This window comes from Hemicordylus capensis, chromosome 6, assembly GCF_027244095.1.
Source record: "Hemicordylus capensis ecotype Gifberg chromosome 6, rHemCap1.1.pri, whole genome shotgun sequence".
Classification (NCBI taxonomy): Eukaryota; Metazoa; Chordata; class Lepidosauria; order Squamata; family Cordylidae; genus Hemicordylus; species Hemicordylus capensis.
Window position 1 is genome coordinate 33,571,677 of NC_069662.1, and position 24,329 is coordinate 33,596,005.

General features: G+C 44.5%; 1 protein-coding gene and 1 pseudogene across 1 annotated transcript; one reads left to right on the top strand and one right to left on the bottom strand.

The window, feature by feature from the left end:
• Positions 1-740: 740 nt before the first annotated feature.
• LOC128328796 (olfactory receptor 151-like) lies at positions 741-4,907 on the bottom strand (annotated as a pseudogene).
• Positions 4,908-16,506: 11,599 nt separating this feature from the next.
• LOC128331295 (olfactory receptor 6B1-like) lies at positions 16,507-17,478 on the top strand. Its single transcript, XM_053264646.1, has one exon. The coding sequence runs from the start codon at positions 16,507-16,509 to the stop codon at positions 17,476-17,478; it is 972 nt and encodes a 323-aa protein (XP_053120621.1).
• The last annotated feature ends 6,851 nt before the right edge of the window (positions 17,479-24,329 follow it).

Below are 24,329 nucleotides of genomic sequence, written 5' to 3' on the forward strand. Positions count from 1 at the left end.
ATTTCTCCCCCACAAATATATTAATGAGGAACTCACAATGAGCAGTGTAAATATATTAATGAGGAGCACACATCATTTCACAATGATGCTCCCATCTTCTAACATATTAATTGTGTGCTAACATGCCAATGTGAAATATGCCTAGATGTCTGGGAGTTATGCCAAGCATCTTCAACTATTTTTAGGTTAGTAAGTCCCACAAAACAGGAGCCCAGTGACATTACATAGAAACAGGATATCAATGTACACATAGACTTTGATCAGAAGTGCCCATGTACTGCAAAATGAAACCTCTAGGGTCTGTGATTTACTGAGGGGGGAAAGCATTACTGAGGCTTTATATATTTATAACAACAACTGTTAAGAACATAAGAACAGCCTTGCTGGATCAGGCCCCAGGCCCATCTAGTCCAGCATCCTGTTTCACACAGTGGCCCACCAGATGACTCTGAGAAGCCCACAGGCAAGGACATGCCCTCTCTCCTGTTGTTGCTCCCCCTTAAGTTTATTCCCTGGAATGTGACCTAACAAAAGACAACAACAGATCAGAGGCACTGAGCTAAAATTACTGCAGAGCCTAGTAAGGGAAAGTGCATTTTGAATTCTTTCTTAAAAATTTGGAGGGACTAAATCTGGTGCTGTGAATAAAAAGATGTAGGTTGCTGCTCTGTTGAGACTCAATCATTTCTTGGTCACAAAGTTTTGCTAAATGCTATCAAATTCACCGGGACCGCCTGAACTTATGATATTCGATTGTGGATTTTCCTGGCAGATCTGAAAAAGGCTTCCTTCAAATCTTTGTTTCTCAAACAGTAGATGAGAGCATGGGAGTCAGGACAGTGTAGAACAGAGAGAAGGTTTTGTGGAGCACTTGCAAGGTGTCTGTTTCAGGAACAACATAAACAAGGAATAATGGCATGTAGAAAAATATCACAACAATGAAGTGGAAAGAGCAGGTGGAGAAGACCTGCTGTGCAGTTCTGCATTTAATCCGCAATACGGTGATAATGATGAAAACATAGGAGACCAAAGTTAGTAGAAAAAGGAGTCCTATTGCAATGAAGGCTAGAATGAAGGTTGCTGTCTTTACAACATACAGTAGGTATTACTACAGGAGAGGTTTATCACTGGATACAAGTCACAAAAGTAATGGTCAATTTCATGGGGTCCACAGGATGTCACTGTAACAGAAAGGAAGTTATTATGGTGCAGGTCACTAGGCCACTTTTCCAAGATGTGAAAACTAATTGACTGCAGCGTCTACTGCTCATGAGGCGTGTGTAGTGCAGAGGTTTGCATATTGCCAAATACCGGTCATAAGACATCATAGCTAGAAGATAACATTCAGTGGCTGCACAGGAACAAAAGAAATAGTATTGTGCAATGCAACCTGTAATGGATATGGATTTATGACCAGTTAAATAAATGTCCAACATCTTGGGTAGGATTATTGAAATGTAGCAGGTTTCCAAGCAAGACAAGTTGAGGCGGAAGAAATACATGGGAGTGTGAAGATGCTGGTCAACCACAACTAGGAAAACAATTAGTAGATTCCCAAGAATGGACAATGTGTAGATGCCTAGAAACAATATGAAGATGGGAACTTGCAAGTCAAGGAGATTTCCAAATCCCAGGAGGATGAAAGCTGTAATGTTTGACAAATTCTCCCCAGTTTCCATTTGCTGGTGGATATCAAGGCCATTCTGAAACGGAATGTGAAAAGTATTAGTGCACAATGGCAACAAATGTTCCTCCTTCTTCCCTGTCCTGGATGTTGAAACTAATATTGACAGATGCATGACCACAACCTGAGGGTCCATCCACAGATTCCATAAGAGCATATGGTAAAGCTTTGGAGTTCTAATCACTGCAGAAAGTAAGAGTTCATATGTCCCAGTGTTCTGTTACACATATAGATCCCTGTAAACTGTAAAGTGTTTATGGAAATATTTCAATTAAAGGTGGGGGGATGTTATATGGATAGTTATGGGTGTGACAGCTTCAAATAATCTCTAAAAAGCAAGTAAATTTGATGGCCCATGACGTTCGTGCCAGAAGGACATGAGATCTGATGTCCAGTCTGAGATATTGTACTGGCCTACAAAATCATAACGATGAAAACATAATTGGCTAGATCCTTGATGCTCCAGTCCACTATCTGCATATACTGGTGGCAACAGCAGAAGCTGGGGATTAGTGTTACAGCAATGTTTAAGAACAATTTGGTCATATGGGCCTCTGAGCAAATGGTGCTGTTACCTCACTAGGCAACAACTTACAATCAGCACAATTAATCCCAGAGTTCACACTCCAAAGACCAACACAGAAATGAATTCAGAGGAAATGAAAAGAAATCATATCTTGTTAAATTATTCTCATTTATTAATAACCCACATATTTTTATTCATTCATTCATTCATTCATTTAATTTTTATACCGCCCTTCCAAATTTGGCTCATACTGTATAAACACTAAACCTTAATTCCCTCAGAAGGTTGCTGTTCACAAGACTGAAAGCAAGTCAGATACAAAGAAGGAGTCTCATAAAATCTTGTATTTCACAAGATGGATCCTTGTATTTCACAATGTGGCTCCCCCTTCCGCCCCCTCTAGCCCTTATTACCAAGATAGTGCTGCACCATTAACACCCTTGGGAAGTCCCCCTGCCCCTTTACCAGTAGACCACTGAACCGGTCCTGTGGTTGGACTGGACTGGATCTGTTCTGACCAGAACGAGAACCAGACCAGGCTGGGTCAGTATGAATCTGGTTCAGATTCTAACCAAACCAGGAAAACCAGTAGATAGAACATGAGAGATGTTCATGGACATGAACATGATGAACATGAGCGATAGAACATGAGCAATAGAACATGAGAGTATTATTGATTATTTTATATTTGTTTATGGCACTTCCAGACCACCCCATACAAAGGCTGTGAGTAGTGCACAACAAGGTATGAGACTATTGCTTCTGTAACAGCATGGGAACAACCATACTGGGCCAGGCTCATGGCCCATCTAGTCAGCTCCTCTTCACATAGTGGTCCTCCAAATCACAGAGGCTAGAGACGCAGTCCCTTGTGCCTGCAGATCAACAACCCTTAACCCGAAAGGACATAATTAATTTTTCATTGAAATGACCTTCCAGGGACACTAATATTCTACGTATCCAGAATGGTAGAACATGAACTGAAGTTCCCAGGAGAGCCACGGCCTCAAATGGGTTCCAAAGTACAGAAGGGAAGAGGTCTTGTCTTTACTACCTGAGGCCTCGGTAAGGTTAAATGTCCTTTTCATTTACACTACTGGGGTGGCTCTCTTATCACTAGGTACGCCCCCTACCAGCGAAGGTACTTACTTCAGGGATGTGCTTGCTTACATATCATTCTGAAGGCAGGCGACTAGCCAGAGGTCACATGCTTTCTCATGAGACATAAGATTGTCTGCTGTACCTTTATTCTACCTTGGATGTCCCATTATTGGGGAACACATTCATACTCTCTTCACTGCTCTTATGCATCTAGTTTGAACCTTAATAAGCCCTACAATCCACAGGCACTGATAACCTTGCCTCTTCCATCTTTCACCTCCCACCAGACCCCCACCCTACCTCCATATAGGGTGGGCTGCATGGAGTCTAGAGTCATACCCTCCGCAGGAGGCTGATTCCTTACACACTCCTGGCTCTGGATTTTTGCTCTCGCTATTCACATCATGGGATATTTACACAGGCTTATAACCTCTGGACTCTCTCTGGAAGAACCTTGCTGTTCTTCAGGGGCGAAACACCCTCTTCCTCCTCCAGCCAGCTAAGGATAGAAGGTCACCCATGACCACATAGTGGGAGGACCACACCCATATAATCTGAGGAAATTGACGTACGTTTGCAGCTTAGCCTAAAGCAGACAGAGAGCCGTTCATCCCAGATGGGTGCTGCCTGCTGACTTTCCTACTCAGACAGTCAGCTGGGCACTTGTCACAGTTCCAAACCCAGGCATCAGATTTCCTGGGCAGAGAGCCAGAGGTGAGCAAGCTCCCTAACAGAGTGGAACCCTCTCTGTTGGCCTTACAGAGGAACCTAGGATATTTGTCCATCCTTGGCCTTTCCTCTTGACGTCCTAAAGACCAAGGCCTCTGATCAGATTCATAGTTTTTTCTCTTTCTTTCTTCCCCTCACTCACTCCAGCCCCAAGGTGTGGAGCTCCCTATGCTGGGCAGCCCGGCATTCCAAGTGGTCAGAGCAGTGTGAGTCAGGCAACCTACTGGAGTTCCTCCAGGATGGCTTTTCATTGGGCCTAAAGGCAAACATGTTGAAATGCCAGGCAGCTTGCCTGGTCCAGGTGTTCTTTCCTCAGAGGTGCTCCTACCAGACAGAACATCCGCTCCTACAAAGTTCCCAAGGGGGGCGACCCAGCTGTTACCACCAGTTTGCCATCACCATCCCTCTTGGGACCCAGACATCCTCCTCAGCGGGCGTGCAGTTCCCACCATTTGAGCCACTACAGTCTGTCTCCCTCAGTTAGGAGGATTTTGGAGATGCAAGCTTTATCAATAAAGCCTAGTCTGTGCACCTTCTCGAAGGACTCGTTCAGGTTCATCCCAGACCCGTCCTTCATTCCAAAGGTGAGCTTGTTGTTCCAGAGGTCAGCTGACGTCTACCTGCCCTCCTCATGCCTGGATCTGAAGCACCTAGCAAAGAAGGAGTGGCACCAATTGGACATCAGGCAAGTGCTCAAAGAGTACTGCCATGGCTCAGACTTCTGACTCAGAAGAGTCAGAGCAGGATGACTTACCAGCTAGTGAGGGCTTAGAAGCACAGCCACAGGATTTGGCAGAGAAACCAGACTCTAGAGCTGAGGATTCACAACAGCTGCCAGACATGATCTCTGATGGGGAAGAGCCTGGGATTTCACCTGTCTTAAGACAACGTCTCAAGAGGCAGGCTCAGTGGGAGTCAAACAGGTGTGGGAGATCCCAAGAAAGAAAGCCAAAGTGGTGATTCAGGGAAGCCTGATTGGCTGCTGGTTCTCTTGAGCCATATATATTCGACAGTCTCTCTTTGCTCTGATGCTGTTTGCAACTTTGTTGGCTGCAGATAGTGTGCTCTTGAATTTCCACCATTTCTGTGTCCCAGTTTGTCTTGTCTGTACTTTTCTGCATTGTTCCCTTAATTCCTTGTTCTGTGTTCTTCGCTTGTTTCATTCCTTGTTTTGTCTTTTCCTTCCACTTATTACTCAGTTAGTGTTAGAGGGGGGTACCTAGTTTCAGTTCAGGGAACTTAATCCATTGACTAATTGCTTTGTGAGTCTTTTATTTTCCTTCATTTGGTTTTGCTGCTGCTTTCTGGTTACTCTCAGGGGGAGTGCTGAAGGGGGTTGTAAAATCCTGTGGGGTTAGCCGAGCTAACAGAGTCATGATAGATACATCGATAAGAACAAACATTGCTGCAAGTTGGATGCACTATTCATAACTTTCATGCTTCCAAGAGGGGCCTGAAAGTATCAACGGCCATTCTCGCTTGTTGGGTGTGCTCCTGCATTATTCTAGCATATGAGTCCCAACATCTCCCGGTACTGGGGCAGATCAATGCTCATTCTACAAGGTCTGTGGCCATGTCAGCAGTGCTCAGCTTCTTTGGAGGGGATCTGCAAGGCGGCCAGCTGGAGCTCCCCTTTCAACTTCTCCAGCCATTACAAGCTGGATGAACACACAGCCAGTAGGGCGGTGTTTGGCCGCAGGGTCCTGCAGAGAGTTCTCCCCTGACAATAGATCCAGCCAGAGCTAGTCCCTCTACGTTCACGAGGCATTATAAAATTGACTCTCATGCCTCCACTCCGGCTGCGTTTGGGCAAAGGGTGTTACAGCAGGTGCTTCCCCGGGAGTAGCCAAGCATGCTCCCACCCTAGTCGGTTCATGCTGTGGTATGTCCCATGGAGATGTCCCTGGCCCCAACAACTGAGAATGGGGCTTACCATGAAGCCTTCTTCTGGTTGCTGGAGCCAGGGACATCTTGGCCCACTCAGTTTGGCGTGCTTGTCGGTTCCTGGGAGAACAACCAGCAAGCTTGGGTACAGAGGATTAGCAAGCTGGGCCCAGCAGATTAGAATCTGAAGCTTGGCTGTAAAACTAGGTTGCCCTTTCCCAATGGGTATGGGGGGGCTCCTTATACCCTTGCTAGTTATTCTGCACCCGTTTCCCCCCCATCTGTTCTGATTGTCTTATCAGTATCGCTTAGTACCTAACTTGGACCAAAAGAACTGGGGTGGTGTTATCCCCCTCAGGCTCAAGTAGGCGTGACCTTTTTTCTCAACCAATCAAATCTGTCCTGCCATTGGAGCTTGTGAGGGAGATAACCCAGTTATCTAACCAGTTCTGTGCACAACCCTAGCTGACAATTCCTACTGTTGAATGTCTCTTTCCATGTGGTTCAGAGGAAGTGGAAGGCTTGATTCATGTATTATTTTGTTGCAACTTCTAAAATGGGCTACATGATGTACCTATTCGCCCACCACTTATGGTTTTTCCTAGGGGGTCTTTGGGGTTTTATATAAACTTTTCATAAGCGGCTACTAGGGCCTACATTACAAGAAAAATAGCCAGTTTTTTTAGTCTCTGCCATCAAGGTATGTGGCAAGCTGATATAATACTGAGTGATTCTGAGTCCATCTTTGTATTTTTGACTACCCTGTAATTTGCTATATTATTTTAACTATCCAGTTTCTGCACATTTTTTATTATGGCTACAGCTAAACAAATACACTGATTGATTGATTGACAATTAATGAATTCAGCTGGAACTGTACATATCACTGTGAGATTTCTCAGATTTGCCATGCGTTTAGGTCCAAACCTTTGATACATTGATAATTGTAGTTTTCCTTTGAGCCCTTATCCCTGAAGATTTCTTGATATTGTAACCCGCTCAAGAACCCCTGCCGTAATACCAGGTTTGCAGAGCAAGTGCTCTGCAAACCTGGTTTTAATAATCGTGAGTAGCCGCGGCGCAGCTTCGTGCCATGCCTACTCACGAGGAGACCCACAGAGGGGAGGCGAAAAGCCTCCTCCCGGCTCTTGGGGTCTCTCCAGCATTCCCCAAGGGATCAATCGGCCCCTGCTCCCCCCAGCCCCGGCCGGCTCCGTCACAGAGCCCGCAATTGTGTGGGTGGCCGATCCGGCCGCCCAGGGCTCCCTCTCTGCTCGTGAGCAGGGAGAGCAGGCTTGGCCCACTCTCCCCACTCATCCTGCAAAACCTATGTTCCTGTGATTTTTTGCCTTCATTAAAAAACTGAGATCATTATTGCCAATATAGCAATAGCACTTACATTTATATACCGCTCTATAGCTGGAAGCTCTCTAAGCCGTTTACAATGATTTAGCATATTGCCCCCCAACATTCTGAGTACTCATTTTACCGACCTCAGAAGGATGGAAGGCTGAGTCAACCTTGAGCCCCTTGGTCAGGATTGAACTTGCAACCTTCTGGTTATAGGGCGGCAGTTTTACCACTGCGCCACCAGGGGCTCATTATCTCAGAAAACAATATCATTGTAATGAATGTATCATGGAATGTATCAATATCTCAGAAAACAAGAATTATTAGTTGTGTTTAAGAGAGGGTGCCTGCGGTGACAGGTTTTCTCCAACTCTACTTTTCTGCTTCAACAGAAAAAGGTTGGAAAAAGGCTGCTCCTCAATAATATACAGAGCCGGGTCCTATGATCACAGGAACATAGGAAGTTGCCTTATGCTAAGTCAGACCATTGGTCCATCTAGCCCAGTATTGTCTACACTGATTGGCAGTGGCCCTCCAAGGTTTCAGGCAGAAGAAAGTCCGAAGATGCCAAGGAGTAAATATGGTTACTAGATGCACTTCCACTGAACAACGGCCCCATCCCGCAAGGGATCAATTAATCAGATTAAAGATAGTTCTATTTCTGAAAGAGAGACTCGGAAAACAATAGTCCATCAAGAATCATGTAGCCTTTAGACAAACTTTGCTCGTACCTCATAGCTAGGGTTCTCCAAAGTAATGCCAAATCTGAAGCTTTCCAGTTTTAAAAAAACTGCAGTGGTATGCAATGAATAAAAGTTTGGCACATCCACAATTCACTGGATTTATAACATTGTAGATAAGGTAACTGGTTCAATCCCATGATTTGAAAGAATACTATAACAGGTGGCTGTTTAGACTGAAGTTCATTGTACCTGCCTGTGTTCACTAGCCTCCCATATTTACTTAATTTGCATAAATTGCATAAACTCAACTACTCTGGTCATAAGAACATAAGAATATAAGAACATAAGTACAGCCCTGCTGGATCAGGCTCAAGGCCCATCTAGTCCAGCATCCCGTTTCACACAGTGGCCCACCAGATGCCACTGGGAAGCCCACAGGCGGGAGCTGAGAGCGTGCCCACTCTCCTGCTGTTGCTCCTCTGCAACTGGTATGCAGAGGCATCCTGCCTCTGAGGCTGGAGGTGGCCTATATCTATCAGACCAGTAGCCATTGATAGACCTGACCTCCATGAAGTTATCCAAACCACTCTTAAAGCCATCCAGGTTGTTGGCTGTCACCACAACTTGTGGCAGAGAATTCCGAAAGCGGATTATGTGTTGTGTGAAAAAGTTTCTTGGCAATCAATTTCATGGGATGACTCCTGTTTCTAGTGTTATTCAAGAGAGAGAATTTTCTCTCTCTCTCCACTTTCTCCACACCATGCATTATTTTATAGATCTCTATCATGATTCCCCCAAGCCCCCGGTGTTCTAGCCTTGCCTCAAAGGAAAGGTGCTCTAGGCCCCTGATCATCGTGGTTGCCCTCTTCTGCACCTTTTACAGTTCTACAATGTCCTTCAGTAGGTATGGGAACCAGAATAGTACACAGTACTCCAAATGTGGCCGCACCATAGTTTTTTTAAAGGACATTATAGTATTAGCAATTTTTTTCCAATCCCCTTCCTAATGATCCCTAGCATGGGATTGGCTGTTTTCACAGCTGCCACACATTGAGTTGACACTTTCAATGAGCAGTCCACCATGATGCCAAGATCTCTCTCCTGGTCAGTCACTGACAGTGCAGATGCCACCAGCGTATACGTGAATTTGGGGTTTTTTTGCCCCAATATGCATCACTTTACACTTGCCAACATTGAACTGCATTTGCCATTTTGTCACCCACTCACACAGTTTGGAGATATCCTTTTGGAACTCCTTACAATCTGTTTTGGATTTCACTACCCTAAATAGTTTGGTGTCATCTGCAAATTTGGCTACCTTGCTCCTTACCCCAATTTCTAGATCATTTAAATAAATTAAAAAGCATTGGTCCCCATACAGATCCATGGGGGACCCCAGTTCTTTCTTCTCTCCATTGTGAAAACTCTCCATTTATACCTACCCTCTGTTTCCTGTCCTTCAACCAGTTACCTATCCACACATTTACTTGTCCCCTTATCCCAAGACTGCTAATTTTCCTCAAGAGTCTTTGATGAGGAACTTTGTCAAAAGGTTTTTGGAAGTCCAGGCATATTATGTCAACCAAGTTACCTTTATCCACACACCTGTTGACACTCTCAACGAACGCCAAAAGATTACACAGGAACATAGGAAGCTGCCATATACTGAGTCAGACCATTGGTCCATCTAGCTCAGTATGGTCTACACAGACTGGCAGCGGCTTCTTCAAGGTTCAGGCAGGAGTCTCTCTCAGCCCGACCCTGGAGATGCCAGGGGGGAACTTGGAATCTCCTGTATGCAATCATGCAGGTGCTCTTCCCAGAACAGCTCCATCCCCTAAGGGGAATATCTTACAGTGCTCACATGTAGTCTCCCATTCATGCAACCAGGGTAGACCCTGTTTATCTAAGGGGACAAGTCAGGCTTGCTACCACAAGACCAGCTCTCCTCATGTTGAGCTCTCCTCCTTAGTGAGGCAAGATTTACCTTTGCAGACACCATGCTGGTTCTCCCCCCAGTAGGGCCTGTTCTTCTATGTGATTTACAATTTTATCCTTGAGAATGCTTTCCATCCATTTGCCCAGAACAGAACTTAAGCTAACCAGTCTGTAATTTCCCTGATCGCCACTGGATCCCTTTTTGAAAATTACATTGGCTATTTTCCAGTCCTCCAGTACAGAGCATGATTGTAGGGATAAGTTATATATTTTTGCAAGGATGTCAGCAATTTCTCAATTGAGTTCTTTAAGGACTCTTGGGTAGATGCCATCTGGCACTGGTGATCTGCTAGTTTTTAATTTTTCCAGACAGTTTAGAACATCATCTCTTGTCACCTCTCTCTGACTCAGTTCTTTAGTCTCTGTCCCTGAGAAACCCATTTCAGGAACAGGTATATATTCAGTATCATCTGCCATGAAAACAGATGCAAAGAACTCATTTAGCTTCTCTGCAAACTCTTTATCCTCCTTCATAATCCCTTTCACTCCCTCATTGTCTAATGGTCCAACCACCTCCCTATCAGGTTTCCTGCTTCTGGTGTTTTTAAAGAAGTTTTTGTTATTCTCCTTGATACTTTTAGCTAAATGTTCCTCAAACTCTCTTTTTGCCTCCCTTATTGTCACATTGCATTTCTTTTTCCTTTCTGTTCTCTTCATTTGGGCAGGACTTCAAATTTCTGAAGGAAGACTTCTTCCCCTTTATAGCTTCCTTGACTTTACCCATTAGCCATGCTCGCATCCTCCTGGTCATGGTCGTACCTTTCCTCCTTTTTGGTATACATTCTAACTGGGCTTCTGGTATTTTGGTTTTAAGTAAATGCCATGCATTCTGGAGCAAAGTGACTCTGCTGATTTTCCCTATAGCGACACAATCCGTTGCTAAATTCTGAGAGGCTGATGCTGAAGAAATCAGTTTCTTTTTATAAGAAGTTAAAGCGTAAAATTTATTCCAACAAATAAGGAACTCCTTTCATAATGATGCTCCTGCCATCTCCTAGCACATTACTTGTACAAAGCAATAGGAAAATGCCAGGAATTCTGGGAGTTATGCCAAACATCTTTATTTTAGTGGTAAGGGTTGTACAATGGGAACTCCATGATATTACAAACAGAAGAAAAGCTTTCAAGTATGACTAGTTACATGTTCACTTTTACCAGGGTTTATTTGCTTTTCTCCCACAGAGTATTAAATCGTGTCTCCCTTCACTGCTGATATCAAAGTACTCATAGGCTGACATACAAGCTAAATTACTCATAAGTAGTCCCACTGCAATTAATGGGACAAGTTAATCATGACTAATTTGTCATATTAATTTCAGTTGGGAGTATTTCTGAGTAATTTAGTTTGGTTAACTGCTTTAGGTTTGACAACATCAGTTAGGATTGCCAACATTTTTTTCAGGCAAGACTTTAAGTCATAGGAAAGAATAAGAGAGGGTGCTTATGTGTCCTCATAGATTGCCAGTCCCCATCCGACCCGCCCTCTGTGGATTTTTCCACATCTTTGTTCATATTAAGATCTTATCCCTGAGGCCACCTTCAGACATAACGGGGAACCTGAGGCAAACTGAACTCAGGTTCACGCGCTATGTCATCCAAATGATCAGAACCACATTTCCCGGACTCAACTGGGGTTCTGATTTTGCTGCCAAACCTCAGAATGAACCCTCTGTTGGGAATTCTCTCTGGTAAGAGAAACCCTTTTTCATAATAGCAGAGTGCACAGAGGCACAACACAGCAGAATTTAGTTAGGCATGCGTTTATGCTGAGAGTAAAGTAACTTGGAGCCAGTTCATATTTTCAAATCAATACAAGTAGTATTTATTAGAGAACTCCATTCTAGATAGGAAAGTGAGGAGACAGGATTTCTAATATATCTATCTAGCTGGATGCAGATGGATTCTGCATCTCTGCACACATGGTGCAGGGGAGAGGAGCTTGCATGTAGCAAGGTAGAAGGAAGGGAAGAGAAGGGAAGAGGAAGTGGCAGGAAGGAAGGAAGTCCCTGAGTTTAGCAATCTACATATCAAAGGGATAGTGTCAGAGTAATAGAGAAGAGATGACAATGTCTTGACTCTCTAGCCCTCTGACTCACTAGTCTGTCCTCCTATGTCATTGAGACAAGAGACAGTGTATAGTCCTTCACTTCCAACACCCTCACCTTGTAGTGAGTTTCACTCACCCGGCTGAGGTTCCATTTCCTCCTCTGTGTCATCTGGATTGGGATTTTACTCCACACGGGGTTAATGGAGGAAGTGCCTCCTGCAGCCTTCCTTCTATTGGCTGGTACGGTTGTCCTTCCAGGGTCAGAGGAAGCCCATGTAGCCAGTCCCGCACCCACTGCGGGCTCCTAAACTAGGATTATGATGCAAGGGGTGTGTGACGGTGGAGGCAAACTGTAGGTCCATTTGCCCTCACTTGCTATCCTGAATTCAAACTGAGTGGTTCTCTCCCTCGCTCTGCCTAAAAGACTGTTTGTTGTTTTCTTACCCTATGTTTTAATTAGTAATAAATATCAAACATTTATTCCTCAGTTAAGGTTACTTCCTGTACAATTACTTATAGAAGATAAGCAATTTCTCTGTAACAAGGATTGGAGATCTCATTAATATGAGTGATATGTTGTAGATGAATCTGTATAAAGGAAGGAAGGAAGAAGGAAGGAAGGAACTCAACACGAACAGTGTACTTACAAGTAAAAGTTATGTTCTTTAAAGAATTGTGCATTTCCACAAATGAACAAAGGATTGGCCATGTGGGTTATTTTTGTGTTATACTGAAATTAATAACATCTAGACAGCAATTTATTTCAACACGAACACATATTGTGATCAGAGATCTTATGGGACACCTACATGATGTTTAAATATGTTGCCTAATTTCTTAGTGCCATCTGCTGTCCATCTGCTGACAATCCAGGAACACACACACACACTCACACTCAAATTCAGCATTATAGTAGTATTGAAAGGGGTTTTTTATGGATTGTCAGTGAGTGGGGAACAAAATGATGGTGCTAAGAAATGATGAGGTGTGTTTAAATGTTGTGTAGAAGCCCTGTAAAATCTCCCTTCATAATGTTGGAATGAATTGCCATCTAGATACAGCTAAGGCCAGTTAAGGGATATTTGTATAAATATTGTAATTGGGCAATCCCAAGATACAAATCTAGCTACTTGGATGGAATTTCATGACCTGAAAAGGTGATAAATCTGCTGTTTTGATTCCAGAAATCACCACCAAGAACCTCTTGAGAAACCAGTAGAGAATTGGTTTCATACGTTTCATACTCACAGGAATCTACAGACTGTGAGGACCTGGAAATGTTTTTTAATGTCTAAGCCATGCTACATAATTGCTAGGCTATGCTTTAGTGTGGAAGTATAGCAATCCCAATGAGCAAGCATTATTAGAGGGATTTCCTTTGGGGTTCCAGGTAGTTGCATCATAAATGTTCTTCAAATAACTAGCAACAGCTCTCCAAGCTCACTGCTTTTAAGTGTTTGCAAGAAGCAGTTCAATCTGCAACTGTGAGAGTTCCACTTTCCCCAGAGCCCACTGTTCCCTTACAAAGAAGGAGAGATCCTCTACTACTGGTTCTGAATCCGGCAAATCACTGAACAAAACAGTATGGCTGCAGGTGAGTACTAATTTTATATGCTTTGTCTGTGAGATAAGTAAGTAAAGTGTGCTGTTGAGTAGATTTTGTGGGTGCCCACCAAGCCCTGTGGTTGTTTTTGGTAGAATACAGGAGGGGTTTACCATTGCCTCCTCCCGCGCAGTGTGAGCTGATACCTTTCAGCATCTTCCTATATCGCTGCTGCCCGATATAGTACCAGCGGAGATTCATACCGGCAACTTTCTGCTTGTTAGTCAAGCATTTCCCCACTGTGCCATTTAAGGCTGAAAACCTTCACCAAAGACTGAGAAGCAAGACCTCATTTAAGAATTTTGGAAAGAGACAAATTGGGGAATCACCCTTTCTAGATGAATGTAGTTATTAAAAAAAAAAAATCTCCACTAAATTCCAATATTCATCCACTTTCACAATCAAAAATATTGAGCCAAACTTTGTAGATGTCTTTACTTTTTGTCATACTAATATTTAGCATATATTTGAGTTTAAAGTAATGCTGAATCAAAATGGCTCCCCAATTTCCCCACCTGTATGAAGACTGCAAAGGTGGGGAGATATTTCGGTTATTTGTGGGAAAATAGAAACAGGGACAAAGTACAGAGCAATCTTATTGCCAGCAATGACTATGTTCCACACTGCTGATCAATGCCATTTTTTAAAACCCAGTAAACTCCAACTTGCTGAGATGCATCTTTAGGAGAGGCACAATTTGGGGAAATGGGCCTAAACGCCTCCTTCTCCCTGCCTGGCACTAGTTCCCAGATCCAACTGAAGATCACACAAGTTGTTTTACCTAAAGAAAAAATCTGTAAAATCCTGATTATAGACCTGCTATGGGACAGCGGAAAATGACTTGACTAGCAAGCCAGAGGTTGCCGGTTCAAATCCCCGCTGGTATGTTTCCCATCTATGGGTAGCACTTATGTTGGGAAGCAGCAATATAGGAAGATGCTGAAAGGCATCATCTCAGACTATGCCGGAGAAGGCCATGGTAAATGCCTCCTGTATTCTACCAAAGAAAACCTCAGGGTTTTGTGCTCGCCTCGACATGACAGCACACATTGGACCGGGTCTCACAATCAGTGAGACCTGGTTTCTTCCAGTGCGCGGGGAGAGAGGGCTAAGCCTGCTCTCCCCACACACGAGCGGGGAGGGAGCCCTGGTCGGCCGGATCATCTGCCCACACGATTGCCAGCTCCGTGATGGAGCCGGCGGGAGCTGGGGGGAGCGGGGGCCGCATGGCCCTTGGAAGCCCCAGTATGCCCTGCTTGAGCATGCAGGGCATACTGGGGAGACCCCCGGAGCAGGGAGGCGGCTTTTCGCCTCTCCTCCAGGGGTCTACTCATGAGTAGCTGTGGCGCGGAGCCATGCCGCAGCTACTCAAGATCAGAAAGCCTGGTTTTGCGGAGCACTCGCTCCGCAAACCTGGGCTAAGGGCAGGGGTACTTAGGCGGGTTACCCGCCTAGGAATCACCGGGCTCGCAGCTGAGCCCGGTTGTTCACACGATGGGGCAAAATCGGGCTAGTCTCCTCTAGCCCAATTCTTCCCCGTCAAGTGAATAGCCTCATTAGCTTTTATTTCAGGTCTACTTGAGCACTTGGGAAGACCCAGGTTCAAATAGTAGCTCACTGGGTAACCATGAATCTTTCACTACACCTCAGCCAACCCTATCATACATGAATGATATAATGATAAAATAAATAAAAAATGCTTACAGGGTGACCTCAGTTCCTTGGGGAAGGGCGAGAAATAAAACTGTTAAAGTAAAATACTATGAGGTCATTCACACAATCAAAAACTGTGTTGTACCTGGGTTTAGGAGTTGTGTGTGCTCCCAGTTTCCGCTTGGAAGCAAGATAAGAGGAAAACCTGGGTAGCTTTTCCTCCTACATTGTTTCCATACAATCACTTCTACCAAGGTTTTCCTCTTACCTTGCTTCCACACAACCAAAAACTGGGAGCACAAACAGCTCCCAAACCCAGGTACAACACCGTTTTTGATTTTGTGGATGACCTCTCTGTTTCCCCCACAGAACTCTCATAGACATTATCTGTCAGAACAGAAACATATTTTCAGCCACAAACCTTTGCAAGTAGACAAATTAGAGGTAAATCCCAGATCATTTGAGGTGGAGTTTAGATCCCGGATTAAAAGAGGATGCTATGCACACTGAAGACACTGGCATAACTAATTTAAGCCCCATTCCTTCAATGGAATTTAGTAATGTCTAATTTAGGCTGGATTGTGCCTACATCTGTTAAGCAAAATCTCCTGTGTTGGCTACATGTCACCTATCTCAGCCTTAGGCCAAGCTACAAAATTATCTTTGAAACTGAAACATAATGAATCTCTTCTTGCAATTAGTGAGAAGAGCTAGCAAGCTATCTGTGGGGAAGGAGGGTTTTATTTACCTTCCTGGCAGACAATCTTCCTTTGGTCCGTGGGTGGGCGGATCGCCTGCCCAGAAAAGCAGCAGCTCTACTGCAGCATGCCCATGGTATGACCGGCAGCTCCGGCAGTCAGGTGCTGGGAAGTGCCACCGTGTGGCGCCCCACACACTGAAGCCCCAATAATGCACCATGCGAGTGCGTGGTGCATTACTGGGAACCCCTGAGTGTGCCCACCAGAGACAGACGTTTGAAGAAATGAGGCTAAGGAAATGCTCGCTCCCTTAACCTCATTGAAGCAAGAGGCTTCACAGGCAGGTTTGCCGCCGTGTGGCCATCAGGATCGAGCCCAATCCCAGTGGTTCACACGAGCATGCAGAACTGGACTGGGCTCCCTTAGTCTGGTTTTACACACTCGTGTGAATAGCCTCAATGAATAAGTTGTGGTTGGTGCCACTAACATCCAAATGGTTGTCCCTCTTATTCTGTTCAAGGCTTGATGTGACCTTTACTAGACCGAACGAATGTGGAACATGGAGAAAGGAAACCAAACAGCCATCACCGAATTCATCCTCTTGGGGTTTGGAAATCTCCCTGAGCTGCAGCCCCTGCTTTTCTTGTTCTTCCTAGGGATTTATATTGTGACCACAACTGGAAACCTCCTCATCATTTTTTTAGTGGTGTTTGATCAGCACCTTCACACCCCCATGTACTTCTTCCTGGCAAATTTGTCTTGCCTGGAGACTTGTTATAGCTCAGTCATTTTGCCCCAAATGCTGACCAATTTGTTAAGTGGAGACAAAACCATTTCTTTTAGTGGATGCATGTCCCAGTTTTATCTGTTTGGTTCGTGTGTTGGCATAGAGACATATCTCCTGGCCACAATGTCTTATGATCGATATCTGGCGATATGTAAACCTTTACACTACACGTCCATCATGCATGGAAAGCTCTGTGTTCAGCTAATGGCTGGGGCATGGATAAATTCTTTTCTGGCTAATTCCATCACAGTATTTCTGATGGCTCAATTGTCCTTCTGTGGCCCCAATATAATAGATCATTACTTCTGTGACTTTTCCCCCATGAAAAAACTGTCATGCACTGACAATAGCCTGATTGAACTCATTACCTTTCTGTTGATTTTTGTGTTCACTATCGCCCCATTTCTACTTACTCTCACATCTTATGTTTGCATCATCACCACCATCCTGAAGTTTCCATCCACCACTGGGAGGCAAAAGGCCTTCTCAACCTGCTCCTCCCATCTCATTGTGGTTTGCATTTTTTATGGCACTATAATAATTGTCTACATGTTGCCAGACACCCCCACTCTCCGAGATCTCAATAAAGTCTTCTCGGTCTTCTACACAATCTTAACTCCCTTGGTCAATCCCCTCATCTACAGCTTGAGAAACAAAGAAGTTCACAAAGCCCTGAGAAGAGTTTGCTATAAAATGGTGCTTTCTGGAAGGATGCTGACAAATGGATCGTTGTAGCTTATTGCAATCATTGGTTCCTTTCATTTTAGCAATGATTTAGCAATTTAGCAAATAGGTACTGTATTTCTACAGTGTGTGGTGTGCTGAAATGCAGTACATTAACTTAAAGCCCTAAGTAGCTTGGGAATAGGAGCTCCAAAGCAGGCTTCCCCAACCTGCGGCCCTCCAGTCAGAGTACACAATGCTGCCACAGTCTGACTCCATTAGGCAGCAGCTTCCTTTGTACCAATGGAAACACCTTGATCTAGCAGAACTGAAAGCACATCTTGGCCCGCTAGTCCTAGCTGGTGAGGTTATTCTCACGACCAGGGAAAATTGGGAGAACCTAAAGCGGGTGACCCACTTAACTACTCCTCCCCTTAGCCCAGGTTAGTGGAGCGAGCGCTCCGCTAACCTGGGATTTTTGGTCATGTGCTGCCGCGTCAACTCATGAATAAACCCCCGACCGGGAGGCTAAAAAGCAGCCTCCCGGCTTGGGGGTCTCTCTAGCATGCTCTACGCCCTTGCGCAGAGCATGCTGGAACTTCTGGGGGCCGCACAGCCCACACCGACTCTGTGATGGAGCTGACAGTTGAGTGGGCGGCCGATCCGGCTGCCCAGGGCTGCAGCCTGCTTGTGTGTGGGGGGAGTGGGCTAACCCGCTCTCCCTGCTAACACTCTCGAGGCAGGTCTCACTGATCGTGAGACCTGCCTCGGTGTGTTTCATGCTAATTATGAAGAGCTGCAGGGACTGTGGGCAGGAGTACCTCTGAGGCCTTCCTACTTCTGTGCCCCAATGCAGCTTGGATGGTTTCTCTTGAGGACATCACAAGTAATTTAAGGTTTGAAGACAAAGCCACATGACAGTAGAGAAGAGTGATTGTCAAGCTGGTAACATTAGTGGTATCTTCAACTTTTTTGTTCAGAGCTACAGCAGTACTATTCCTGGGTCTGACCTAACAGTTGATTAGCAGCTGTTAGGCTTCTGAGGTGCTGTCCCTTCTGGCAACGCATGCCAAGCAAACCAAAGAAGTACAGTGTGAAAATATGGTGGTACTGTGATGCAAAAAGATCATACCCACTGAATGGGAATTTTTACCTCGGGAAGCAAGCTGGAGGAGTCCCAGTCATACCCACTAATGGAACATTTATGGGAAGTAAGCTAGAGGAGGACTGCAACAAAGACAAGTGAGCCTGCAAGTTGTGCAGCAATGTTTACAGCCATGGAGCTACTCTTGAGACTGTTTCAGGTGAATCGCCCTTCTACATGCACTCCAAAGCTTTGTTGAAACACATGTAGAGGGGTGATTCCAATTAGCATCCCTCTCATACAACTGACGGATGTATCAAAAGCACATTGGCACATCCACCAGTGACATCAGGGCAGATGCCTTCTTGCCGCGGCTATGATGTTATCACGTGTGCAGGACTGTGTTTGTCTGAACCTGTCTTCAGAGAATTGTGGTGGGGGATAACTTTCCCCCCAGTGTACAGTGGGCAGAGGATCTCCTGAGCAAGGGAATGACCTTAATGTAGCCATTATGAGATACCACAAGACAGACATAATGAATAAATAAAACAAGGAAGCTTGTTGCAACCATCCAGGCTCAGCAATATACACATATTAGCAGCACAGAAGAAATACTAGTGTTCTTAACATATATCATATAAAGTGGGAGGAGTTTGGTCACCAGAGAGAGACCCTCAAATTTCTTTCACTTTCTTTTAACTGGTAAAACAGGAAGAGATGATAAAAAGATATACTTTATTAGCTTCTGATGAACTTTCATTAAATAGAATCTTGGGTATGGCTTGAGTTTGGCCTCTCATTCAAATGTTATGAATGTGACCTTCTCCAACTGCATGCTGTTTCACCTCACACACTCCACCGTGCAAAACTAAAGAGACTATGCAACGAGCTTTCAAAGCATTATCACGCACTTTACATATCTAACAGAACTCCTTTCTCCATTCTTGGTGATATTTTTGCATTCTCCTGCCTTTTTTGCTGGAAGTTTGGTGGAAGATGACAGACAGGCTGCTCAACTCTAGGGAGGGACTTTTGTAGAATGGGCCACGCCTTCAGGCCTGGCTGCTCTCTTCTCCACAAGGCTCAACCTCCTCCCATCTGCCTGCAGGGGCAAAGGTGAACTTTTGGGTCCCAAAACAAGCTTTATCATGGGAGTTGTAGTCCCAGAGTGCCAACTGCTATCCAGCCGGCAGGGCTGAAGATGACTGCTTTCTAGAGGCCTGCAATGTGAAGCCAGCCTCTTAATTGTGTGTTCACTGCAGTCAATGGCTGGCTGGCCTACCTCAGAATGCTTAAAATTACTGCATTCTTTATTAAGTTGATAAAGAACAGGTACATGTTAATGCTAAATAAAAAAACTGTTCTTTGAAATAAAGGATGGGTGGCAAGCCTACCTCTCAGTGAACTCCTCTATTCTCCTCTGGTTCTGGGAGGAGCTATGACATGGCTCTATATATTGTTTAGAAGGTGACTCTGAATGTAAAACAATGCCTTAAAAGGCAGAGGATAAATTTTATTGTATTTATTTATAGAAAATATTTCTATACCACCCAAAACTTGCATCTCTATACGGCTATAACTGTATTTACCCCAAAGAAAGAGCCGCCTCCCACCCCATATCTAAATGCAGGGGCGTAACTACCATTAGGCAAGGGGAGGCAGTCGTCTTGGGGCCCCACTGCCTTGAGGGGCCCCCCAGAGGCACATCACATGACTCCCCACCTGCCCATGTTGCACCCTCTATGAATTATGTGAGTTTCTTGGAGATCGGCAGGAGCAGAGAGTAAAAAAACTAGATTCAATGTGAACTAGATATTCACTGTATTCGTAATGGGGATGTGAGTGTGAGTGCACTATATATTGTGAAGTGTGTTTGTGTGTGTATATCAGCGAGGGGCCCATTTTAAAATCTTATCTCTGGGCCCATTCCAACCTTGCTACGCCCCTGTCTAAATGGCAATAACTAGGGGGGGAAACTCATCTTAGATTCAAGTAAATATTGTATAAAATGTCTAAACATTTTTAGACATTTAGCTACAGATAGATATAGATGATATAGATATAGATATCAATGAAAAGGGAAATGAAAACAGAAATAATAATGTTTTATTTACACTAGAGAAAGAGGCAACAAAAACCAAATAATCTATCAAAAACAGTTGTTTTGCAATGAACCTATTTGAATTTTAAAATCTCTTTAAATGAAAAAATACATTATATGAAACTTGAAATTTAGTAAATTTTGGTATTCAGAGGCCACTCATAATGCAAGGCCCTAAGGTGTAGCTTTCTTAGTTTGTCCCTAAATCTGGCACTGTATCTGCCTCTGCTTTTTGAATCGCAGCCTGTACAAATGCAAAATTGTGGACTGAGTTTTATTATGTAGTGCTCTCATGCTATTGCCCCTTTCAAGCTTGGTTCTGCTGTAAATCTGTCCATCTGTAGCCAATCAAGGAGTGGGGGGGAGGAGTTTTCTGCTGCTCCTTAACAGCACATTTTTTGTTTGTTTGTTTGTTTGAACCTGTCTCTTAAGCCCAAAGCAATTCCTGTCCCCTGGGTATCTCTACCATCTAGTTGAAAAAGCCCAAGGGTACTGGGAATTTAAATACCAATGGGAACTGTTATTTTGCTTGTTTAACTTCCTTAGATCTTGTTTACAACCTGAATGAGGCTAATTGCCTACAGGACATTTCTCACAAGCTGAATCTGGAACATAAGCTATGGATTTGAAGCAAAAGAGGTTGGTGTGATTTGAGCAGGAGCTCAGATGCTAGAATGGGAGAGAGAAGTAATGGTGACAGAAAGATTTTCTTGGCTGAGAGAGTTGTTCTGCTCCCATGGGGGCTTTGGAGATCAGAAATAATTAATGGGCTCTCCTGAAGGCCTAACGCCCCCAACAACTGCTCTAGGATGATAGCCTCTGCCCTGGATGACCGAGCCATTATGGCTGCTCCAGTCATATATAGCATGTTTAAAAAGAATTCAGCCTCAGGAATCATTGGAACATGCCACATGGGGGGAAATGTAAATGGCTTTTTGAGAATGTCTAAATAACCTAAGGATTAGTCATTAATTATGAGAGGTAATCACACATCTATGTTCTACACCAGGGCTGCACAACTTCAACCCTTCTGTAGATGTTGGCCTACAATGTCCATAATCCCTGACTATTGGTCACTGTGATTGGGGATTACGGGAGTTGTAATTCAAAAACAGCTGGAGGGCTAAAGTTGTGCAGACCTTCTACAAAGAAGGTGCACTTTGACCTCAAATTGATCTATAATGGAAAAATAGCTTCTATTGCCTATGGAATCCATCCATCCTTCCTGGAGAGGGGTTGTAGTGGTGTGTTTAGAAAACCAAAGCAACTCCATTTTGCTTAGAAACCTCATTTCTAACCCCAGCCCAGCTCAGGGACATAATTTACATCACTGCCTTTACTGTAGCAAAATTGTATCTATGAAACTTGTTAACATAGTCAAGGTTCTCACTGTTTTTCGCTGACAGTCAAGAAAACAAGATCTAACCAAATAAGGAGTAATCATTCGCATGTATACTGTGTCTTGGGTGTCAGCACCATTTAGATTCTTTGTATGAATGTAAGATGCACCTGTAACCAAACTGTAATTGGTTTGAGAGCATGAGCCTATTGATTACCTATTGCTGACTGCAGAGCAATAAAGATTCAATTAATAATTCCCAATCCTTGTGTCTGACTGATTGGTTAAGCGGACCTAGGAAAGAGCCCCATCCACATCAATTTGGTGCCATGACTAGGATGTAGTCTCCTGGGTGGTTGTCCAACCTGTCATGGGAACCCCGATATCCCAGCCAGCCCTCTGCTGTTTGAGCAGAGAGGGATCTTGGGAAACCAGGACATGCCGTTTACCACAACACGCTACATCTGGGAACAGGGAACAGTGGGTTAGGGAGTGGGGAGGGTGAGGGAGAGAGAATTCAAGAGAGACATCTCGGTAAGTACGCAGTCCACGCAGGGGCGGGGGGGGGGAATAAAGTCCGCGCAGGGACGAAAGTAGGATCCTACATTACTTGAGACCTTACTGCCGATAAAGGCCACTAGGTTCTTGTGGGTATCGTGCAGACTCTGTAGAACAGAAGATCGGCGATACTCGAGCATTAACGCAGGGGAAATGGGGCATAGATTAGTACAGTGGGAAATACTATAGGAATTCCTAATCACCTTTAGAGTAAAGCACTTCTGTATAGAATCATGGCCATATTATGAACTCAAGTCAGAGGCCTCCTGGCCCCGAAAATAACATCCTTTTGCAATTGCTTTTATTTTTAAAAATTTTAATAACACCAATATGCACAGGCCCACCAAAGAAACCCCCACCATATGTATTACCATCATGCTCCAAGCAGCTTCTTCTTTCCAACATGCTATGGAGAACAAGGAAACTCTCATGGACATAATTCACACAATCAAAACCTGTATTCTATCTGGGATTGGGAACTGTGTGTGCTCCCAATTTCTTAGTTGCCCGCAGCAGCAAGGGCTACCTGGAACTACCTGCATAATGCTGCCGGACATGTCAGTCATTATGTTTCTAGGCAACAATCAAGATGGTGGTTTTGACCTTTAAAGATGTCAAGGGGCTGCTTTTCCCCATTGTTTTAAGAGCTGTTAATAAGGCCTTTGTCATGGTAACATGATGTGTGGATAAAAAATCAGAATCCACTAGGAGCAGGGCCTTTTCCGTTGTTGACCCGAGAGTGTGAGCAGATCTCCCAGGAGGACCATTTGACCTTGACACTTGCTTCCTCGCAGAGAAAATGAAACACGTTTTTGTTCTGCTAGGCCTCTGAAAAGGAGACCTCTTATTCCAAGGTGATGGTGAGATGGTAAAGAACACCAGAAATGTTACATAAAGAAATTACTAGATATGGTATTAGATACTAGAAGTGTTAACAAAGAAACCATTGAGTCTTTTAAGGGTCAGAATCATGGGCATTGGATGAGGGGGTGCAAATGCCCTTGGACCCAAAGGGTCAAGGGTCCCACAAAGGCCTGCCGCCCTGCTCCTGCACTACCACCCACCCCCAGGCCACCACCCCATCCACCACCATTTTCCATCTATGTTGGGCATGGGCTTCCCCCCCCCAGCTGGTGTTGGGCCTCCCCATTCCCTGGCCGGCAAACTGCGCATGAGTGAGAGGAGCTGATGCGCCAGCTTGGGAATGGGGAGATCTGCATGCTGGCCAGGGAGAAGCCCGCCTGCCCACCACAGGTGCAAGAGAAGCCGGAACGCCAGCTGGGGAATGAGGAGGCCCACACACTGGCTGGGAAGAAAGCTTCCAGCCCACCAAGAAGCCTGCCGGCCCCCATGGGTAAATAGAGAGGGAAGTGTAGCAGGGCGGGGCTTAGAAATAGGGGGACCCCAAACAACTTTGTCCCTACGCCACTGGTCAGAATAATCACCTATTAGCACAAGAATACGGAAAATATGTAATATTGACACAAGTTAATGAATCACCAACCCAAACACAGCCCAACAGTCAGTTTTATACTATGGCATTTCAGGTATTCAGCATTATCTTTCTTTTTGCATACAGTAACACCAAGAGGCCCTTGTGAGCTGCCATAAATGGCTGGTGAATATTTTCAGGCTACTGAGTGGCAAAGGCCAGAGTGTGCTTCCCTCAGTTAAGGTCTGTGGTCCCCAAGAATTCCAGGCAAGAAATGAGGAGTACAAATCAAAGCCATTATTCCTGAGGGGTAACTTCCAATGACTTTAGCTGCCTGTATCTGACTTTGCATTAGATTTCTTCATCCTGCAGAAAGTTTAATGGTATCTGCAGCGGTGGAGTAATGCAT

Excerpts from the sequence above, each read along its gene's own strand:
- LOC128331295 (XM_053264646.1), top strand. The coding sequence starts at position 16,507 with ATGTGGAACATGGAGAAAGGAAACCAAACAGCCATCACCGAATTCATC.